General features: G+C 31.6%; 3 protein-coding genes and 1 long non-coding RNA gene across 11 annotated transcripts; 2 read left to right on the forward strand and 2 right to left on the reverse strand.

Moving 5' to 3' along the window:
• The first annotated feature begins 4,426 nt into the window (after positions 1–4,426).
• LOC103488927 (uncharacterized) lies at positions 4,427–8,837 on the forward strand. Its single transcript, XM_008447881.3, has 9 exons — positions 4,427–4,836; positions 6,300–6,811; positions 7,013–7,215; positions 7,320–7,400; positions 7,504–7,590; positions 7,712–7,844; positions 7,949–8,020; positions 8,173–8,316; positions 8,446–8,837. Exons 1-9 carry the CDS (start codon positions 4,427–4,429, stop codon positions 8,553–8,555), a joined length of 1,752 nt encoding a protein of 583 aa, XP_008446103.2. The 3' UTR covers positions 8,556–8,837.
• A 1,605-nt stretch (positions 8,838–10,442) lies between these two features.
• LOC103483855 (probable serine/threonine-protein kinase WNK2) lies at positions 10,443–15,651 on the forward strand. 7 transcript variants are annotated; one of them, XM_051080150.1, is made up of 11 exons: positions 10,445–10,839; positions 11,010–11,047; positions 11,240–11,467; positions 11,547–11,770; positions 11,848–12,005; positions 12,639–12,822; positions 12,922–13,056; positions 13,151–13,946; positions 14,051–14,164; positions 15,168–15,252; positions 15,349–15,651. In XM_051080150.1, exons 1-8 carry the CDS (start codon positions 10,753–10,755, stop codon positions 13,900–13,902), a joined length of 1,806 nt encoding a protein of 601 aa, XP_050936107.1. In that variant the 5' UTR covers positions 10,445–10,752; the 3' UTR covers positions 13,903–13,946; positions 14,051–14,164; positions 15,168–15,252; positions 15,349–15,651. The 7 variants fall into 7 exon arrangements, with proteins under 7 accessions (XP_050936108.1, XP_050936109.1, XP_050936107.1 ...); XM_051080151.1 differs by having other exon boundaries at positions 10,443–10,839; positions 13,151–13,480; positions 13,580–14,164; positions 15,078–15,651; XM_051080152.1 differs by having other exon boundaries at positions 10,444–10,839; positions 13,151–13,480; positions 13,557–14,164; positions 15,078–15,651.
• LOC103483918 (protein DEHYDRATION-INDUCED 19 homolog 5-like) lies at positions 14,967–17,321 on the reverse strand. 2 transcript variants are annotated; one of them, XM_008440768.3, is made up of 5 exons: positions 16,986–17,321; positions 16,574–16,716; positions 16,143–16,220; positions 15,865–16,064; positions 14,967–15,364 (listed from the first exon to the last, which is right to left on the reverse strand). In XM_008440768.3, the coding sequence occupies exons 1-5, from the start codon at positions 17,062–17,064 to the stop codon at positions 15,268–15,270; spliced, it is 597 nt and encodes a 198-aa protein (XP_008438990.1). In that variant the 5' UTR covers positions 17,065–17,321; the 3' UTR covers positions 14,967–15,267. The 2 variants fall into 2 exon arrangements, with proteins under 2 accessions (XP_008438990.1, XP_008438998.1); XM_008440776.3 differs by having other exon boundaries at positions 16,574–16,689; positions 16,986–17,246.
• A 4,169-nt stretch (positions 17,322–21,490) lies between these two features.
• Positions 21,491–22,272, reverse strand: LOC127144306 (uncharacterized). Its single transcript, XR_007815949.1, has 2 exons — positions 22,124–22,272; positions 21,491–21,994 (listed from the first exon to the last, which is right to left on the reverse strand). It is a non-coding gene; the product is annotated as an uncharacterized LOC127144306 (long non-coding RNA).
• Between the last annotated feature and the right edge of the window lie 387 nt (positions 22,273–22,659).

Here is a 22,659-nt window from a genome sequence, read left to right on the forward strand (position 1 = left end):
ACAATAAATAACAAAAAGAAGTGTACTATGCTAATAATGCATGTGAATTGCTAGTGTATAAACTTGTTAAAAGTACTTAAGTTTTAAAAGATCTCCGACCTCTTCTCATCTCGTAATATATGTACTTCAAATTAATCATAGGAACGAAATACGTAAGTTAATCTAAATATATACTTAAAACTTGTTTCAATTTTATTTTTTAATAAGTTGTCACTTTACACGTTAAAAGGAAAATTTTAGAAAAATTATAATAGATATAAAATTTTACCATATTTTATAAAAATATTTTGACTTGAAAATGTCCCAACAATTAATAAATTATAAAATATACTTACAATATGAGTATCACAAAATTTTAGGGATAGAACGACATCAGAGTTAAGTTTATTTTCTTTTGTTTCGTTGAAATTTATGAATTTTGGCGAAGATATTAAATTGTTAATTTATGCCCATTAATTTATTTTTGTGCGAACCTCAATTTTATTGTTAGGAATAGTTTTACACATTTTTTAAAAAAATATATCAAAGGTGAATTATTGAAAACTTAATCTAAGAAAATATGTACAACATTTCTAAAAATCGAATACATTCAGATAAGGTTAGAGTCAAAATAATTTTACACGATCCTATCTTTAGTACTACTCTTATTCAAAGTATATTAGATACACAAAGTTTCGATAAGATTTGATATATGGTGTAATAAATCTAATAGATCTAAGCATAGTTTATATCTTACTAAATTTATACTATAACGTCGAGATTGATTTTTAAATAAATCAAAAATAGAAAATAAAAATAAAAATATGGAGATGGTGGGGGCATAACTAAGCTTTACAGATAGGGAAAAGGCAAAGGGCAATGGTATTTGTATTTGGTTTGTCAAATTATTTTCATAATTTAATCAAACTCCTAGCAATGGTCAACTTAATCCCCCACACCCACACAACCCATTGAGAAAGATGCTTCATAATATTTATTTATATTCACATTATAGTTTTCTTGATTAAAAAATTCTAAATGTCAATGACATGCCTTAAAGTTTATGAATATACATATATTATGTTTGTAATTAAGATTAAAATGTTAGTATCAATTACTTAAATTTTTAGTTATAGGATACAACAATTGTATTGATAAGAAAAAGGTTTGCTTGAGGATTTATTTTGGGTTGTAGAAATTCTTTTTTGCTTGAAATAGAAAATTATTAATTGGGTAATATTATTGACAAATATATAAGAAAATTGCAAGTCTAAGACAAAGAAATTTTGATATGACTTTGTGTGTAGGTTTGTAATTAATGGTCACTCACCAAACTCTTTTACCAAATATATATAAATTTATTTTGTTTATATATCAATTATTAACGATACTTTTATTTTTAATTAGAACATAAAAACATAGTATTACGTAGAACAATTTGTAAGATTACATGGAATGAGGTTAAGTAATAATATTATGTGTGGAAGTACAAAGGAGGAATATATATATATATATATGATAATTTGTAGAGTTGATGAGATTGCATTTGTGTACTTTATATAGATATTAATTTAATTTGGGTACGTGTAGTCATGCATTGTTATAATAACATGTAATACTTATATATGTATATAAGTTGCATAAATATTTCCATATTCGTCCTTATCCAAAGTCAATGCATATATTGGTAAGCTTAGAGTAATTTTCATACCCTTTTAATTATTTCTTTCTTCTTTTAAGATAATACCAATTCTATTTAATATTCTTGGTGTTTCTATTTTTTATTTTAGTTTGGTGGGTTTAATTAAAAAAAAAAAAAATCTAAATGTCAACGGGTTGATTAGATATTTTATATTGCTTTTACGTTGGTTATAGTTTAGAAATTAAAGAATTAAAGAAGATTTGTATGTATATATTGTGTGGAGTGAATGAGCAACAAAAATTGTGTTAGTAAAAAATAAAAAGAATTAAAATGTCTTTTGGATGAAATATTGAAGTAAAAAATGGTCAATTATGAACTACAAAAATTGTATTTTTCTTCCTAATATATTTTATGCAAATTATATTTAAAATCGAAACAACTCATACGAGGTGTTTCGTATCTACAAATTAAATGTTCTTCCAAAATATTAAATGACTATAATGAATGATTTCTAAATATTATGAATTGATAATTTAAACTTTTTCTATTTATAAATACTATGACTACATGGATGGTTCCTATTGATAAGTAGCAATCGATTATGTTAACGAGGAACAATGGTTAATGGTTAAGTTGACAGTGGTTACAAGTGGGCAGCGGCGACACTCCACCTAGGCGCCAATTGTGGATTATTGTTGATGGAATTATAAAAAAATCTCGACTTTTTTCTAGAATTTGAATTTATTAAAAGAAAATTTTTATTTTTTTCATTAATCTAGTTATTAAGTACAATAAAATTTTTAAAATACTTAAAAAGGATAACCGAAATAGATTAAAAGATTCGAACTTTTAACCTATGAAAGAAAATAATAATTGAAAAAGGATATACACGTAATAAATTAAAAGTATATAAAAGATTTTTTTTTAGATCCAAACATTTTAGTGATGTTGCATTTTAATTAGGTACGTTATATAGACATATTACAAAAGTAATAATAATAACAATAAATTAAGATAATGTTTTAAATTAAAAAGGTAAGAGTAAAAGAAAGCAAAAAGGTAATTATTCAATCTAAAAGAAGCAAACCAACACTGCACACTCATGGATTGTATCAAACAAATAGCAAATTCCAATTCCTAATTTAAAGTACATCCAAACTTCATTAAACAAAAGAAAAGGAAAACATCCAAATTGCTTTCTTGTACCCAAATGATGTATTCCCTATTATCTCCAACTATTTTAACCTTTTGTGTATTTGGATTTGAGTTTGTGTACACACAATTTAATTAATCTAATGCTTCTTATTGCTTTTGTCATTTACTTCTTCGTTATTTTTCTAATATCGATTAAGTTTAAGAATAATTTAACGTTAAACACGTAATATATTTACGAATATAACGTAAACATTATAAGTTATAATATTTACGTACTAAGTATGGGAAGTTATCAATCCACATCAACTCATTGGATATCTATACAATAATTTTTAGAACGTTATTTATGATTTATTCTTGTATGTGAAGTGTGAGGTTTAAATTTAAAAATTTCGGTCGAATATAATAATTTTTTTTTGAAAAAATTCAATTTAACGAAACTTAAACTTTATAGTTTGAATCAATTATTTACGGTGGAAACATTCATATATTAGTTAAGAGACTTAGATTAAAAATTAAATTGTTTAGATTAAATTTTAAATCAATTTAGATCATATTTGAAGTCTACACATTACGTTCAATAACTATTTGGCAACAACTCTATCTCTTGACGTCTATGAAAAGACATGCAAGCTATTCAAAGATCAAATAGTTGTTAGATTCGATATCGACCAAATAGTTATTAGATTCAATTCATTTGTTACATTACTTTACAGGGGAAATGGTCATGTTGAATTCCTATTTACTTCTCGATTCAAATTCCACCCGATCTTTAATTAAATTTAAGTTATTAGAATATATTACATTTTTTAGAAGAAAAAATATTTGTTGTCTTATAAATTGAGCTCATTATCCCGTAAACAACTTGAAATTCTTGCACTTTTTTTTATTAGTTGTCGACATTGCTTCGGTCAATCGATAAATGAACATTGTTTTGTGATGAGTCATAATAGTGATATATATAATGGATAAGTAAAGACAAAATACACTAAATTATTCAATTTTCGCTTATACTTATGTTTGGTTCAATATATATATATATATATATATATATATATATATATATATATATATATATATATGTATGTGTGTGTGGGTGTGAGTTGTTAACTTTTTTAGGTTAAACTATATAAAATGTCAATAATATCCGTACCTTACAAAATTTTAAAAAGATTTTTAAACTTACAATTAGACTTAAAAGATATTACCGTTAGTTTCAATAAAATAAAAGCTTTTGTTTCAAAAACACCCTAAAACTATCGAAAAATTTCATAAATATTGTTGAGTTTAAAGAAAAATATCCTCAATTTTTTCGTTACCAAAATTTTAAGTTAAAATGATAATTTGAAAAAAATTATGTGGAGAAAAAAGACAACGATAATAATATTTAAACAACGTGATTGATGTTTTTGAATGTGGCAACGGATCATTTGATTCAAAAGTTCCGTTCATCAAAAAGGACAAAGACCGAAAGGGCCGGCCATAATCTATGCGAAAAAATTCGAAGCCACCTCCAAAAAATGATAATTCCTATGCATGAATTAACAAATTCCATTACCTTCGACTACTAATAAACAAATTCGCCATCTCAAACCTGTAATTCAAAACTCCAATTAAGAAGATATAGTTCCAAACTAAGGTTTCAGAGCAATGGAATTAAGACATAGCAGAGAGAAATCGAGAGAGATGGCAAAGTTAGGGCAAAAAAGAGTGACAACTTCTCGGCCCAAGACTCAGCAGCAAGCACCCGATCTGACTGATTTTATGAACGATATGTTCTTTGGAGCCGTAAATAAGGACAAAAAAGCCTATAATTTGACTGGAAATGAAGAAAATGACGATGATGATGATGAAGAATGGTTTGATCGGAGTAATAGAAGTAGAAACGAGCAATTGACGGAGGAGTGGCTGGATGAGGCACGTCGGTTGGTGGCTTCTTCACCTTCGCGATGTAATTCGCCGGCTCGGCTTGTAGGATCGCCGAGGTTTGCGGCGGCAAATGGCAGATCTCCGGCGTCGATTATAGATCGGAGAGATCCACTGTCAAGGTCCGCTAGAAGGTGGGAGATTTAAATCCTAATCATCTTTAATAGCATTACTATTATTAAAAAAATTCATTCTATTTTTCTCCTACTTTATTTTACTATATAATTGATTAAATTGAATTGAAACTTTCCTATTCAATTTATAAATCATATAAGTTTTTTTTTTTTTTTTGGTCTTTAAAATTTTAAAATAACTATAATAGTTTTTGATATTTAGAAAATATTTATAAATAATCTCTAAAAAATAACATAATATTATCGATACACAATTTATGAGTTATAATGTGACATGTTGAGTGGAAAAATTGGTCAAAGCTGCAATCAACTATTTTTATGTTGATTGAGTTAAAAACTATTTTTACTTTTGAATTCACAAATTGAACTTAAATATAAATCAACCAAACTAAAGTTTTTTTTTTTTTTTTTCCTTTAGTAGACAAGGACATTATCCAATATTCATAATTATGTTAAATCCAATTTTATAAATTTTTATTTTAGAAAAATTAAAAATCATACAAAAATTGTTACGAATAAAATTAATAATTTACAAAATATAGAAAACCTTAAATGAGCGGAGAGTTTGGTTGATTTGGCTATATTTTGTCAATATTTTACTATTTTGGAAAATGTCAAAACAAAAATTGCAAACTAATATTATGTTTGGTAACAATTTGGTTTTAAAAAATTAAATTTAATTTTTTTAATTTCTCATGAAATTTCAAATAGATTATTTTTACATAATTATGGGGATTTTAAAAAAGTCAAGCTTCCAAAATCGAACTTATTTTTCTCTTTTGGAATTTAAATGAATTTGGCTCTTATACACGAGAAAAACACAAATCATTCTAAAAAATGAGATGAAATAGACTAAAATTTAAAAATAAAAAACAAAAGCTACTTTTTTAGTTTTCTAAACTAAATACCAACCAAAAAAAAATACATGCTTAATTTTTTATAAGTAGAAAACTAAAAACCAAATGATTAGGAAGGAAGGCTTTTATGAAAATGAACTTTCATTTTTCAATCAAGTTTTAGATTGTAATTGATACTTTTTTCAAGAAAAAATGTTTTAAATATCAAAATTACTGTAAACATCTACGAATATAACAAAATTCTATAATCTATCTGCATATACATCCTCTACCAATATCTGTTAACTTCTATCAACAATATTCTACAAATATAATAAAATCCCATAAACACCCACAAGTGATACATATTGCTACAATGTATTTTTTTTAATATATTACACATCGTTGAAAATTAAGAAAGATATAAACTATAGTTTAAAAATAAAAAAAATATATACAAGTTTTTCTAAGATTAAAAAAGAAAAAGCAAATGACAAAAATGTATTATTTCTAATGATTAAATAAATAAATATGCAAAAAGTGAACAAAGCAAGCAGTAAGGAGAAGGTATAAATTGTTGAACACAAAGCTAACTCCATTGTCTCTGTTTGTTAATGGCAACCATAGGCACAGGGCAGTGGACAACTTCAGTGGTGAGATACTCTCCAAAGTCGTCCGTCACAGCCGCAACAAATCGGAATCTTTCTCAACCTCCTCCGCCGCCGAGGAGGACCTCATCAATCCTGCTTCTGCCGTTCAAAAATGGATATCCAACATCCTCAAACCACCCTCCAATCCCGCCATTTCCATCCCCGATCCTCCTCCTTCCACTCCTCGCAAATCTCGATTCCACACCCATCTTCCACCTTCTCGCCTCCCAAATACTCCCTCAGATGCCCTTCTTTCTCCGCCTAAAATCCTAACTGATCCCCCGCCTCGACGAACGGTTTCTTCCCCGGCCTTTTCGATTCAGACAGTTAGGTCCAAATCCAATCTAAATGGGTTTTCGCGGGACGATTCTGGAGATTTGGAATTTGGTCTTAATGGGTTCCTCAAAGAACAGCGGAACAAGATTAAAAAAATCTCAAATGGGGAGCTTGATGCCGAAGTTAAAATCATTCTTTCTGGGCCTACAAATAGTTGAGTATACTCCAAACTCCTGAAATGTGAAATTGTACTTCTATTAAATGCAATGAAATGATGTAGTTTTTGTTTAGAATTAACAGATTGTGAGTACTTTATGCTCTAAATTTATAGAATGAAGTTGAAGCGTGTAGTTTTAGTGATGGGGATACTTCATTGTTCTGTATTGAGAAACCTCTTGATCTTTGAGAATGCAGGCACTAGTTCAATGGTGGCAGCAATTTGCTATGCTTGGCTACTTGAAAACAAATTAAGGCAGACTAATGTCGAGACCGGTCAAGAATGTGTTGTGGTGCCTGTGATGAATATGCAGAGGGGGAAAATGTGGAACCAACGTCAGGTTGCTTGGCTCTTTTATCATCTTGGACTTGATGCTTCCTCAATCCTTTTTACCGATGAGGTACTATTCCCCCTTATGATTTTGTTGTCATGCTTGATAAATAGTTGAGTATACTTCAAATAGTTGTTGTAATCTTAGTTATTGTTATGCCATATGTGGTTCAGGTGGACTTGGAAAGTCTGATGATTACTGGTCAAACTAGCATTCTTGTGGTAGGGCAAGATGTCCTTAAGATGAATGATGGGGTGAGTGTAGAATGATGGAATAAATTTTTGTTGTAAATTATGTTTTGAGAAGTCCTTCCCAGTTGTTGTATTTCAAGCGCATTCTTTCCTATTTGTTTCTTAGGTTGGCTCTCAGTGCACCATTCTTACAGATAACTATTGTGAAGATGCCTATCATTTACTCCAAACCCCATTGTTGAAGAATCTTTTGGTAACTTCTTAGAAAGTTTGTTCTTATTTGCGCCAGTTTAAATTCTACGTTCTCTTGAAAAATATTCTGATAGAAGACTTCTTTGAGGTTTCACTTCTGACATGTGTCTCTTGTCTTCCAGCTTGCAGGAATCCTCTTGGACACGAAAAATCTCGATACATCATCTCAATCATCCATGACAAGAGATGCAGAGGCAGTTCAGTTGCTATCGGTTGGCTCAGCCCCAATTTCTAAGAATGGACTTTATGATCAATGTATGCCTCAACAATTTTGTTTTACCCTCTATTTGTGTGTTTATCGGCTCTCTCTGTTAGAAAATATTGACGTTGCAACTATTCCTGGTTTTGTTTTCTATTAGTGATGCGCGTTCAAAAGGAAAGTTCATTTTTGGATGCGTTAATACAAAATTATGGAAAGCCTCCCAGTGATGGTAAGCTTTCATATTCTTTCATCTTGAAAGTTTTTTGCATATTAACTTTTTCTTGATCATGTTCTCTCTGTTGCAGCAATCCAAGTATTCTGATCATAGTTCTGATCTATATCAAGTTTGTGTTTACATATGATTTTGTAACCTTTCTACAGGTAGCAACGACGGCGAGGGGCGTTCAGAGCATATCAAGGAGAGGAATCAACCTTCCAGCCCACCCCATGGCGAAGCAATTAATCAACAAAAGAAATCTAGTGATATTGGAACTGCCAAAACTTCCAAGGTTTCGCCAAAATCCGGTACAAGTGCAAAAAGCATACTATTTCACTATTTCACTATATCCCTTCGAATGTTAATGCTCATTTTGCATTCTATGAAGATAAGAGATTTTATTAACAAGGAAACTGTCTCTAATTTTTCTGTTACAGCTAAACCCAGTTCGTTACCTATTCAAACACCAACTAGAGAAGCATCCAACCCTTCTCGTGGAAAGAGTAAAAACTTCTTGGCAAAATGGTTTGGTTTTGGATCAAAATGAGATACATCGGCTCGGTTTGTTCGAATTTTAGCTGTTCAGAGATGCGTATCTTCATATAAGTATATGGGTTCAAGTTTTTTCCTTGAGCAATTTATCGGTTTGCTATGATCCGAGTTTTTGTCCCACGTTTTCACAAAATATATGTTGTTTTTGCCCTTACAATGTATTAGGAAATGTAGTAACAGTAGAGGCTTTTGATGATGATTCTTCTGAATTGTAGATTCGCAAACATTCATTTACGTTGGTATTTGTTTTCAACAGATGCTGGATGTTCAGATTTTTGTACTTTTGTAAAAAGTATGTAGTATACATAATTTCATGTCAAATGTATTTGTGATTGTTCTGAATTGGCAACAGCTATGCATTGCAAGTTATGAACATACTGAAAAACTAACGGTGTTCTAAATACGGAGTAGTGGACTCTACTCAAGTCACCCCAATTTGAAAGCCCAAATAGCCCCTTCATGAGTTGTCCTTCAACTATTGGTTGGCAATTGCATTATACAAACAAGTTTTTTCATAGAAATTAATAATCATTCTTTTTTTAAGGTATTAGCTGTGGCTTAATTATTAAGTATTTTCAATAGTCTTTTTCTTCTTTTCTTAAATTATAAAAGTTTGGTCATCAACTTTAATAAGTATAACAAGTCTCTTAGATTTCGAAAAATATTTACAAATATAGGAAAATATCACAATCAATCGTGAAAATCTTAGAGTGGTAAGTGTCTAATAGGTCTACCTCTTACTTAATAAAATTAAGAATCTATTCTAAGACTACCTCTCGGCCAAATAATCATTAATACTTAAAAAGATGTCTATCATAAACTAAATGTAGTTAGGTTTAGGTCAATATCTTGAGATAGTCCAATTACTCCCCCACAAACATATATACTCATAGATATGAAAAACAAAATAGTATGAATATTCTACTTCAATAATAAGGATTGAATTAATGCACTTCACCTGTATGCATAGCATTTCATTAATATATGAATTGACCCATTAATTCTTTCCATCTCAGAAAGCAAGTTTATGATCATTTGATAAAAGAAAACGATTTCTTTTATAACTATTGAGAGTATGTTTGAATTATCTTTTAAAGTGTTTAATTTTAAAAGAAAAAAATATTTTCTAAAAAATTTTTGAAAATGAAAAATAATTCATTTAAAAGAAAGACAACTCAAAGTTTCAAAACCAAATTTTGAGAAAATTATGTGTTTAAGCACTTATAAAAGAACCTAACCAAACATGTTTAAATTTTAAACTAAGAAAGTGTAATTTAAAGCAATTAGAAGAATGTATAGTTTAATAAGTAAGATGACTATGAGGGGATGGGAGAGATGAGCTAAAATGTTTTTTAATCGAATGTTTAAGCTATTTGTTTTAAAGTTAGAGTTGCAAATATACTAATCAACATTATAATATTAACAAATATAACACAACGCAAACAATAGATTATATCATCACTAAAAGTACATCCTCTCCATGTTCTGTTTGAATCAATAAATGAAATAGTAGAAGCAATGAGTTGAGGTTTGAGGAATAAATTCTTGTTTAGTTTTATGGGTTTAGACTAATTTAGGTTTTAATAAAAGTAATGATTAGAATTTTTTAGTAATAGAAAGAATAATAGAGTCAAAGCTCGATTAAAATTAGTGATTAATTAAAATTAGGGTAAGTCCAATATTGAAAAATATAAAGTTAATTAAGATGAGATTAACACGCCAGAATAATTTCGTTGTTCTCGAAAGATAATTACGTTTCTGTTTTTTTGGATGATGAGCCAAAAAAGCTGACTTTTTTTTTAAAAAAATTTGGAGAGAAATCAAACAAATAAAATAAAATGGAAATTGGATAGGCGAGTAATCTGTCACGGTCAGTCACAGTCGGTTAATCCCGCTCCAGCCTCCAACCCAAATAAGCGCCTCTTTGACGAAACTCTTCCTTTTTCCCTCTCTCTTTGCTTTTGTTTATTCATTCATCCTAAAAACCTTTTTTTATTTTATTTTATTTTATTTGGGTTTTGTTCGAATCTGGTGAAAGTTTTTTTCTTTATTTTGGGTTTTCTTCAAATCGACATTGGTTATTGTTTGAGGTGTTCTTGAAGTTGAGTTGTATTGAAAATTTGTAGAATCCGTTTCTCCATTGATCGAGGGATTTGGGTTTCTTTTTATTCTGTCATTGATCCGAGACGAGAATGTCTCAGGATTTGCCATTGGATCAAGACCTGGATGAATCTGATCCCGAGTTTGTTGAGATTGATCCTACTGGTCGATATGGAAGGGTAAATACTCTTGTCTGAATCTGTATTCTAGTTGACATTTTCGATTCATACTACTCGGATTGAACTAGCTGAACCTTTTTCTCATTGGTTGGAATCTTGTGAATGCTTTTTATCTACTGTTTGACCCTTTTTTTTTCCTTCTGTTTCCTTTTTCTTTTGTTTCTTTGCAGTATAAGGAAATTTTGGGCAAAGGGGCATTCAAAAGGGTGTATCCTTCTTTGTTTTGATGTTAGTTGAATTGATATTTTCTAAAAATGTACTTTTGTGTGTTTTATGTTTCTTAATTGATTTGAAATTAAAATTTGTCTATCTGTCTTCTGTTCTGGGATGAAATTTGTATCATTTTGGGCTGAAATTCTATTGAGAAATTGTGTGTTCTTGATCAAGATGTGGTATATAGATATCGAGCTTTTGATGAGTTGGAAGGAATCGAAGTAGCTTGGAATCAGGTTAAGGTGACAGATCTATTGCGAAACTCTGAAGATTTGGAGCGACTTTATTCAGAAGTTCATTTGCTTAAGACATTGAAGCACAAGAACATAATCAAATTTTACAATTCATGGGTTGATACAAAAAATGAAAACATTAACTTCATTACTGAGATATTCACCTCTGGGACACTAAGGCAGTGAGTCTCCTACTATTGGCCTTCAGATTTCATTTTTCATTTTCGAACTATACTTTAATATATATTTGAATATGTGTAGATATAGAAAGAAACACAAACATGTTGATCTGAGAGCATTGAAAAAGTGGTCGCGGCAGATATTAGAGGGCCTTTTGTATCTTCATAGTCACGACCCTCCAGTTATACATAGGGATTTAAAATGTGACAATATCTTTGTAAATGGAAACCAAGGTGAGGTAAAAATTGGTGACTTGGGACTTGCTGCCATTCTTCAACAAGCACGTTCAGCCCACAGTGTCATTGGTGAGAATGCATAACTTAAATTAGCTGCCATCAAAGTTACTTAACATGAAAGTTGATTTGTGATCTAATGATTTCAGGGACACCCGAATTTATGGCTCCGGAGCTGTACGAGGAGGAATACAATGAGCTTGTGGATATTTATGCCTTTGGCATGTGTTTGCTTGAGCTTGTAACATTTGAATATCCATATGTTGAATGTGCAAATGCTGCTCAAATCTACAAGAAGGTCACATCAGTAAGGCTCTGGACCTTTTTTCTTTATTAGCATTCCGTAGGTACTCTTTTACTTAGGCATTCCATATAGTACCTATTACCTTGATATTAATAATGCTTGTTTATTCTTTGACACCCTACAATGTGATCAATCTTGGATGAAGTGTGGATACGGCATGCATAATGATGCCTTGTGAATGTTTTATTTGGACTCACACAATGTCATTGGAATTAGTATTGAGATACATTTGACTTTGCTTCATTTATGACGTGTTGACTTGTAAAGAAAACTCAAAATCAATCACTTTTAGGTTTCATTGAGTTGTGGAAATTTATAGTTTACAATAAAAAAACTCATAATCATCTATTTTTTTTCTCTCTTACAATATCTAGTTGGAGATCGAACCTCAAATCTCATGTTGGCCTGTGCATTCCATCTTTAAAACTTGATTTGATTTTGATATATGATCTTCTATTTATAGTTTTTTTTTTCTTTTTTTGATATCCTCGAGTGTCGGGGCTAGCTTACGCACACCTGATTTCTTGATAGCAAGAGAAAATATATTATGTTATTCATAAGGAAATAGTTTTTCGTATGAATACTTGTTTGGTTTCTTGAGGCCTTAAGCCTTTATTATTTTTCTTTTGTTCCTAGGGGATTAAACCAGCTTCGTTGGCAAAAGTCACTAATTTAGGAGTGAAAACATTTATAGAAAAATGTATCGCAAATGTCTCTGATCGCTTATCAGCAAAAGATCTTTTAAGGGATCCATTTCTTCAAGCAGATGATGATCATGATAGTATATCTCGTCATTTACAATCAAGCACTCGACATACAGGTAAATTAAAGGAAGTACTTCTACTTCAAAAGAAATTTTGAGATGATAACGTATTGTTCTTTTATTGTCTAACAATTGACATGACCCTTTTTTTTCCAGTAAAAAGAGAGCAAATTGATACCGATCGAAGTATAGATTATTCTCCTGCTGAGACTAGTAGAGATTTCAGTATGCATGGCGAGAGAAAAGATGTTAACAAGATATTTCTCAAACTACGAATTGCGGATTCTATGGGTAAATTTCATATTTTTTGTATCTTAGTTTTTGTAAAACTATTATACTAAAGTTGTCAATAATTGATCGACAATTTTTTTTATAATTATTATAGGTAATTTTCGCAATATCCATTTTCCATTTGATATTGAAGCCGACACAGCCATTTCTGTTGCCAGCGAAATGGTCGAGGAGTTGGATCTTTCTGATCAAGATGTCTCCACAATTTCCGAAATGATTGAAACGGAAATTCGATCTTACATTCCAGATTGGATATCGGTCGAGTATTCTGTAGATAATGTTGGAGCTGATGTTGCAATTTCTGATAGCTCTCCATCTGAAACAAGAAATGTTGCATCTCCGTTGTCTATTGAATCGGGTAACCTTGCATTAGAGGTAATGCCTTCAGGTCGCAAGTATTGGTCAGACTCTCCAAAAGGAATTGGTGGGTGTTCTCCTATTAAGCCAGGTCCTTCAAACTTGTCTTTTACCACAGATTTGAATGTTGAATCCTCTAACAGCCACGTACATGGGGACAATCTAGATCATGCTGCTATAATCAAGGGACTAGAAAATGAGCTTTTGTCAGAGGGTGGTGATCATGACGGGCAAGACGGGAGTAGCATTCATACTAGTTCTGAGACACATTATTCAGAAGAGAACAATTATGATGAATCAGTTGATCTCAAAATAGTAGCTGAGAAACTTGAAAATTTGTTGACACAACAACAAAAAGAATTAGATGAACTAAGGAAAAAACATAAATTGGCTATTTCAGAACTTTTGACTAAACTCACACCTGAATCCTATCAAAAAGTTATAAAGATGTGTCAGCTAAAGCGTCCTGATTTTGAGTTGGTTCTCTAAAATACAATGCAAGTCAAGTTGAAGCTTCTACTCATGTCCTAAATGTAATGGTATCTCTTTACTCTCAAATATAAATCAATTTACATTTTACACAACTTCTCGTTTGGTAATAGTTTCCAATTTTCAAACTCTTTTTCTGCCTTGGAAGTTGGTTGATCAACTAGTAGATCCAGTTATGAACCATGATGCTGAAGTTGTTAAGGAGAGGTTAACCAAAGGATTGAGAAGCTGTAAACTGACACTGACAGCGCTTCCAGTTCTGGTATGTATTGGACATCTCTGATAAAGATTTTGAATAGGTGAGTCTTTTGTCAGAATAGGAGAGACGTTCTTTATGTGTTATGTCGTGTGATTGTGACATGCCAATGCTAAATTTCATACTAAATTTTATTAATATTCTACTCTGGCCTAGTTAGTTGAATCTTTTTTAGATAGACATTCGTTCGGATAATAAATTTTTTCGTGCTATGTTCATTTCTTTCATTTTTCCATTTTTCCTCGCCGATATAGTTGACCTCATATTTTTCATTCTTTGAAAACCCATTTAGGTATGATAAATGGTGTATTGAATGAGAATTACTCTTTTAGTTGTAGCATGCTTATGCTTGTTCTTCCAAATTTTCCATGGTTGAATTGCCCAATTGCTTGTTTATTTCCACTAAGATGTTATGCTTGTGAATTTTTTTTCTTCTTTTAACTAAAAGCATATTAGGTACCTTTTGCAACATTTCCAAAGAAAAATACTTTTCAGATGATGGGACTCATCAATAGAGAATATATATAGACTATTTTCCAGCTATTTCACCAGCTAAAGGCTGAAATTCTCTTGGCTTGCTCATGATTATATTAAGTACCATTACAAAAATTCTGCATTCATTTGCAATACTGAGACGTAGGTAGAAATGAACACTGTCGTGTTATGTTGAATACCACATGCATTATAATTAGGAATACCACATGCATTATAATTAGATAAAGATTTCCTGGAAATGATTCTACTTTGAATCTGCAGAGTGAGCCTTAGAAGTCGGACAAATCCTACCTATAATACACATTAACGTAGCTGTTGTAATAATATTCTTGTTACTAGTTAAAGAAGTTCCAGAATCTACCAAGTTTGCAATTATACATCATCTATATAATATATCTTTATATACGTATATGTGAAACAGCAGCTTTTGGCACAATGTTGTTGACAGTAGAACACAAATAATTCTTCTGGCAATTGATATCTGAAATATTTCCCTATCAAAATCATGCACCAGTGCTACAACATTATGATGATCGATACAACTTCCCCCGGCCAATTTGTGATGAATAATAACTGCAGCTCCACAGAAGCAATAACAGGTGATGAGAAGAGACCTAAAAAATGGTTGATGTGATTAATTGTTGTACAAAAGATGCTCTCTGATTCAACTCTTCACTGTTCTGGTTTCTTTCCAGCAACTGTGAACTATTACTGCAAAACCCGAAGAGCAAATTGGAAGCGGCAGTTAACAATTGAGAATCGAAATGTTATGCATAAGTAAGTTGATATCTTCATGGTGTCAAAACTTGAAAGGTTGGGAGATATCAAGAGCGATCCAGTTTTGACAGGTCAAAAAATAGAATTTTGAACCAAATTATGTACTTGATAAGCTGTTGCAAATATATTAGCTTAAGTTCGTATCAGTATAGATGGAAGTACTTGAAACAATTTCAATTGTCCAATCAAATTTTGTCAGGAATCTTTTTCTTTTTCTTTTACTTTACTTTTCTTGGATCCTTACAAACCACTATTGGAAAAGTACAATTCAACAGGAAACTGGCTTCTTCAATTAAAGTTGAAGGTTAAACTTTTAGCAAAAGACAATCCAATTAAAATGAAAGGCTAAGTTTATGGACTTGATTTGTATACTTTCAAAAGATCACCCACCCTGAATGAATTCAATTACATTAGAACTAGTAATTGGAACTCACCTTTTGATGTTAGCTGCGACCAAAGCATCGTTTTCTGAGTGGTCGTCTCTCTCGCCAGATTCATGGTCTGAGAAGGGAATGCTGCAGATAAAAGGTAGAAGGGGATCAGGTGCAGATCCATTTCTTTTTTCCCTGCTCTTTGTTATCATCTTCTTTGAATTAAAGCCGGAAGAAACAGATTTCTCAGGTTTTCTCCTCCTCTGCAATGATGGTAAAATTTTGCTTTAAAACATTGCTGATTATTACAGCCATGGAACAATGAAGTGAATAGAGAATACCTTTATTGAGCTTGAATGATGTGCTGTAAAATGCCCAATTACATCTTTCCCTAGACTGGCTGCACATAGAGGACAAACCTGAGAGGAAACCAATGTCAAAGAGCAGCAACTTCTCATTGAATCTAAAACGCATGTTCCACTTTATATCTTTCTTGATTTTTCTTCGGAATTTCTCAGAAGTATAGAATAAACACGAACATCAAACTATTCCTTAATTTATTCAACTACAGATGCCAAACGAAACCTTGTTTCAAGCAAGAACACTTAAAAGTTTTCTGTCTTCAAATGAAAAAAGCATAAACTAAAACCTTCCATGTAAACCAAGCAGCAAGCACTAAATTACATGTACATAAATAATTATTAAATCATATGCTACAAGTAATCATTGAATGTAGAATAGAAAAAAGGAGATATTAAAAGCAGATAATTACTGCATTTCTGAAGTCAAAGCAGTGCTCTTCTTGCAAATGGCTACAAAGTACTTGAACTTCAATATCCACATAACAGTAAGGGCATGAAAAGTAAGGTCGTGAATCATCTTCTCCATCTGAATCATCCAGAATTATATGGTTACCTATTCAAAGTTCCATCGCATAAACCATGAAAATCAAAAGCTACAAAGCTCAATTCACACTGAAAAATGAAATCACAACTCAAAATGTCACTCAAAAAAGTAAACCCTTCGCAAACACACCCCATCCCCCAACCCACCCAAAAAAACGCCCAAATCTTCTCTTTTATAGCTAAATCGAGAGAAGAAAACCCCATAAAGTAGAAAATGGAAGCAAAATTAAGAAACCCAGATGAGGAAATCAGTGAAAAAGATAAAAAAAACACAAGTACCAGAATGAAGCATGGCAGCTTGAACAGCAGAAAGTTGGTCAGTGGGATGAACTCTTGAGGCCCAAAAACTGAACTCCATAGCTTGACTCTAAGTTACAGAGCAAGTTTGAAGTCAGATTGTGAGAAGACAAGTGTGTGAAATGGGAAATTGAGCAAATGGGTGTCGATAACTTTGGGAAGAAGAAAGAAAAGAAAAGAAAGAAACAATCCTTGTCATCAGCTTGGGCCTGGTGGATGGGTTGTGTTGTGCGGTGTTTGCTTATTCATATACTGACCCATTTTTTCCCAAAAGCCGAAAGCTTTCTGACACACAAAAGCTGTTTATCTATTGGATGACACGTGGGATTTACCAAAATTCCAATTTTTTTCACTCATTAAATAATCACTCCATCAACGATGTGTTAACAACTTAAGCAAAGGAAAAATCAATTTTTTTTTTGAGAGAATAGACAGATAGAGAAAAGTTTAAGAAATTAAGGTTGGGAACAGACAACCTAACAAAGACATGAGCTTACAACTTACAGCTTAGCAAAAAGTTTTCTCTTTTCTTTTTTTTCTTTTTGGTATAAAGCTTCAGAGTGACTTTGAGCATTGGCTTTCAGCTTTGGGCAGTGGATCTCACACAAGCAAAAACGACACAGTTGGGTGGGTCATTCTCTATATAAAAGTAAGCAACAAGACACTAAGAACAAGCCATACAAGAGTTACAACTTGGAATATCAAAATTAACAAAAAGAAAAAGAGAGAGAGAGAATTACTTGAATATATCCCTTCTTATGGTCATATTAGTTATATTTCGATTGAATTTTTAAATATATTTTGGTACATCTCAAATGACAAAATTCTTATTATATTTCTTTAAATATTTCATTTTTTATTTTCACACGTTCAACGCTTAAGTAAACCTTAAGATGCATCTAAATATTGTTCTTTTTTCTGTTCTATGCATTTTTCTGTATGTATTTTTTGTTAGCCGATAACTCCTTGTCATAAAGTAGTCACCATACGAAGGGGAAAACTAGTCTCAAGTCTTCATACTTGAAATTTTATGCTATCTAGGTTGTTATTGTCTTTGTATTGTTTACTCGTCTTCAAGCATCATTTTTCCAAACGCTTTGTTAAAACTTTTTCCTCAACTTTATTTTCTCCTAAATGAGATGGAAGTTGGAAAATATGTATATTGTGTACGACTTACTATTATCTAAATTTGAATTGTTGGACTTATTTGAGAATGAAAACACAATTGCACAATCACTCTACCATTCTTAAGAGAATGTGATTTCGACCCACCAATGTTTTCACTATCTACTACTGCTCAATACTGTCAAACCACAGTTGTTGGAATACTTATTTTTTTATAAAAAAAAAACAGATATATGTTTTGAAGTTTTGAAAAAATAAAAATAGTTGGAGCCCACTCCCAAATTGTATTAATGGGTCCAAAATCAAGTATTGTTTTCTCATTTGTGACTCATCAAACCAAAAGGAAAAGGTGATAGATATTCTATTTCTTTACTACTCCAAATGTTTCTGTTCTGCTTTGTCGTCGCATATGATAATAATATTTTAAAAATCAAAACTTTCTCCTTTGTGTTTTTAGCAACTTTAGGTCTCACGTTTTAGTTATACTTTTTGGTTTAATTTAGAAACTAAGCACTAACATGAAATTTGTCCTTGTTTAAAAGACAATACTTGAGAACGATCCTAACTTTGACCCACCTATTCCAATCACACTATAAAAGAAAGACAAAAATTAATGAGTTTGTTAGGAGACAAAAGTATAATGGAACAACTGAGTTGATTAAAAAAATATGGTGCAACTTTAAATGCACTCATATATATGTGTGTGAGTGAGTGTGTTTGTTGTTTAAATTAGATTGTGAGATGTGAAAGAATTGGACGTTGACATGTGAAAGTAATTGACACATATTTATTAGAAGAATTCAATTGAAAAATGTCCAAACATTCTGAAGTAAGGATTAAGGTGTCTGACATGAATGGCAATTTCAAAGCATTGAAGCCCAACTGAACCATGGGCTTATGGAATCTGATATAATGTTGATGGACCAACTTGTGGTTTAGTTATAGAAAGTTGAAGTTGAAGGACAGAATTTAATATCTTTGACAAAGTACAAAATCCACCAAACTATGTGGGCCTTGGAACAATTACATAATTTTCCAGTCTGTTAGCTATCAGAAGCCATTGAAGGACATAATTTTCACCTTGATCTGCCAATTAATATATTCACAAACTTTTAACATAGGGAATATGTCACCCGAAAGACAGAAATTTCTAGTCTTTGGATTCCCACATTGGCAGAAAAATAAAGAAGATATATAGAGGATTTATAGGGGAAGTAATTAATGGTAGACTGTCTTGCTATGTGTCAAACTGTTATTGGACAGAACATAGTGGACTCAAATTGACAAAGACCCTTCCATTAATTTGTTCCCCAAAACCATGTCTTTAAAAACTACACCTTGTGTTGTCTAATGGAGCCATGATTAAGTTAATGAAAAGGGAAATTTGGGGATCCTTAAGGCAGGAAAAGAAAGTTTCTTGTCAACTAAAAGTGCACTTCTTTCATGTAGTTTGAAGAAATCCTACAGACAAATTGGATAAGTTCTTATATATTCATATGTTTAAGTTAGATCGCATGCATCTTGATTATTTTCGGAAAGACAATTCATTTGATTGTATGATATATGGATGAAAGAAAACCCGTATGTTATTGAATCTTCAGTACCTGACGAACATAAAATGAACTAAGTTCTTTATTATGCGTGTAACACTTATTGATCAGCAGGCCAACTCATGACCTTTTCAAAGTACACAATGCTTTTATTTGAACTCCAAAATTACCTTGAGTGGAATAAGATATTATAACTCACTCAACGTTTGATTCTCTTACTAATAAGAGTTGAATATCTCAATTACTATAGTTCATACTAAGAATACTTTGTACGTGTAGCAGTCTTCGGAGTTGATTTTTCAACCAAACTACCATCGACCTAACTATGGTCAATTTAAGTAAATGTTCAAACTGTTCTCGGCCGTCAAAGAGTGTACAAACCGACAATCAGTTAGTTTGGATTTTCCTCAAACTGACAATGATCGCCTTCAGTTTTGGTCGATCACTTCGGTTTTTCGATATATTATATTCACCCCCTAACTATAGTAAAACTATTTAAAAACCATCATCGTCTACTATGTTTGCTATTTTATAATCATTCTCTCTCCTCATTTACAATTCATACTAAAATAATCTAAATTCAATACACACTATTATCACTTAGACTATAATAATCAAACTCAAACCTCCCAAACCAACCCTAATATTCTTAAGTTAATTAAGAACTGCATCTGCCACATCCCACATGAAAAGTATCATTAAAACTGTAGCAACAGTGCCTATATAGGAATATAATATAATATTCATACCCCACTCGAAACTGTTCATGAGACTGACTTTTCTTAATATAGGGGTGAGTTTGGTCAATGGTTTCAGAAAAAAGAACTCAGTATGTTTTTGTTTTGTTACCTCACACTCTCTCTCTCTCTCTCTCTCTCTCTCTCTCAAGAACCTGAACTTCTACAGTCAAATTATAAGACTTCTTTTTAAGAAATCAAACTTGCAGATACCTGATCAGATCCCAGCCTAACACTGGTGGAGACACTTCTTTTTCAGTATACAATATTGTTTTTTCTTAAATAAATGTTACTTTTATAAGTAATAATGTTTTCTTTAAATGCATGTATTACAAATATATATCAGTATTAATAATATCGTGGTGTGTATGTTTCTTATTTAGGTAAAAATTTATATGATGGTTGAGCTCACATTATGAGCTATAAATAAAAACATAAACCATTTACTTTGTAGTATGTGAACTGTTATATTTTATATATGATGATATTATAAATATGTACTTCCAACAAAAATTGTTATGAATATTTAAAGTTACTTGTAGTATTGAATTATCACGTTAAGTTTATTATATCGTTTGCAAGAGAGAACTTAAAATATAGAACTTGATAACGTCGAGTTAGTTGTCAAAGCATTAGATAAGTATTTGTTTGAAGTTGCTACAAGTCTAGTTATAGACTTTTGAAAGAGAAAGAACAGAAACAAAACTAACTTCAAATGAGACTTTTTCTAGCTTTGATTGGATTTTGTTGTTTCATTGAAGTTGAAAATGATGCCAGCACAAGAGATAAGAATTGCAATTTAACAAAACCAACAAAGAGAGACGAAGATGGACACATATATGGATTATATGTAACTAATTAGATGGAGAAAGTAAAAACAAAGAAGTTGTTAGTGTCCGAATCTTAGTTCAAAGGAGAAAAATTCGAGGTTGAAATCAATCCTAATTTCTTTTTTTTTTTTAATACAATAATTATGGACGGAGAATTGAACCTCGGACCTACATAACATTAGAGAAAATTCAATCTTACAACACTAATAGATATGAAAAAGATTAAATATATAGAAAACCGAAAATGGGAAAGAAACTTTTATTACATCAATCAGCTGCAGATGCAGACATGCATGCAGAGAAATTACACTCAAAACCTTAATATATATCTGATATAAACAAAACACTTGCGAAATAACATAACTATAAATAATCTACTACAGATCTGATAATAGATCATAATTGATAGAGAGAAAGAAAGAGAAGTAGAAACTCAAGTGTGCATGTTTTGAGGATGACAAATGAAAGAACTCTTCACTGAATCGGACCAGGATGCTGAATTCCCCTTTGAAAAGTATGAGATCATCAAAGAACTCTTATAACCCTCTGCTTACAAGGACGTCTAAATTTTCGAACCATTGTTCGAACGATCAAAACAGAGCTTCCCATTCCAAAAGACTGCAAGAAAGAGAAATCTCTCCGTGGCTTCTCCATTGCAGCAAGAATGTTGATTGGCATCGTCCTTAAACCGTTATTGAAAGCAAGAAACATGGGAAGATAGCAGGGGGGGAAGAAGCAGGTATTATTTTCTGTAAGAGAGAAAAAGAGTTAGTTCTTCAGATGCAAATAATTTCCCACTAGAGGATTCTATAATATCAACAAACTAACAAGAACAAGAAAAAACATCGATATTATAAGCCTGCCATGGGAACACGCACACAGTGGAGACTCTAAGATCTTTATATTCCCGCATGCATGTTTCCCTTTAATGTACAGTGGAAGGGCACGTTTTCACAGGTAAAGAAGAAAAGGGAAAAGAGAGAGAGTGTGTGTGTGTGTGTAATGGAGGGTCCAGTTTAAGCAAAGCATGATACCTCAAAGCTGGGCCTTTCTGTTAAAGACGACCCTTCAAAAAAGGATCTTTATCTATGTAGTTTAAATTCTTGGCTCCTCTTTCTTTTCCCTTTTGGTCGGTTGTGGCAAAGTGAACCCGATTTTTCTTGGGTGTTCCTCTTCTCACATGTTCTGGCATGTACGCCTTTTCTTTTCTGCTTTTTTTTCCCTTGCAAGTTTGTACCTAATAGTCCATGTATTTAACTGATCATACAGACAAATGAATAGAACAAATGAAACCTATGCTATAAAACATGGATACAACTTTAATCATATCATTTGCATATATAGCTTTGTCCATATTAACAGTTGATTTCGTGGAGGGTACGTGATTGAGATTTGCGAGAGTGAAAACACTAAA

Source organism: Cucumis melo, chromosome 12 (genome assembly GCF_025177605.1).
Source record: "Cucumis melo cultivar AY chromosome 12, USDA_Cmelo_AY_1.0, whole genome shotgun sequence".
Classification (NCBI taxonomy): Eukaryota; Viridiplantae; Streptophyta; class Magnoliopsida; order Cucurbitales; family Cucurbitaceae; genus Cucumis; species Cucumis melo.

Excerpts from the sequence above, each read along its gene's own strand:
- LOC103488927 (XM_008447881.3), top strand. The coding sequence starts at position 4,427 with ATGGAATTAAGACATAGCAGAGAGAAATCGAGAGAGATGGCAAAGTTA. Across the intron at positions 7,591-7,711 it reads CATTGTTGAAGAATCTTTTG|CTTGCAGGAATCCTCTTGGA; the intron begins GTAACTTCTTAG and ends CTTGTCTTCCAG. Across the intron at positions 8,021-8,172 it reads TGGAAAGCCTCCCAGTGATG|GTAGCAACGACGGCGAGGGG; the intron begins GTAAGCTTTCAT and ends ACCTTTCTACAG.
- LOC103483855 (XM_051080146.1), top strand. The coding sequence starts at position 10,753 with ATGTCTCAGGATTTGCCATTGGATCAAGACCTGGATGAATCTGATCCC. Across the intron at positions 10,840-11,009 it reads CTACTGGTCGATATGGAAGG|TATAAGGAAATTTTGGGCAA; the intron begins GTAAATACTCTT and ends GTTTCTTTGCAG. Across the intron at positions 13,057-13,150 it reads ACGAATTGCGGATTCTATGG|GTAATTTTCGCAATATCCAT; the intron begins GTAAATTTCATA and ends TAATTATTATAG.
- LOC103483918 (XM_008440768.3), bottom strand. The coding sequence starts at position 17,064 with ATGGAGTTCAGTTTTTGGGCCTCAAGAGTTCATCCCACTGACCAACTT. Across the intron at positions 16,221-16,573 it reads GCTTTGACTTCAGAAATGCA|GTTTGTCCTCTATGTGCAGC; the intron begins GTAATTATCTGC and ends GTTTCCTCTCAG. Across the intron at positions 15,365-15,864 it reads GTCGCAGCTAACATCAAAAG|TAATAGTTCACAGTTGCTGG; the intron begins GTGAGTTCCAAT and ends CGGGTTTTGCAG.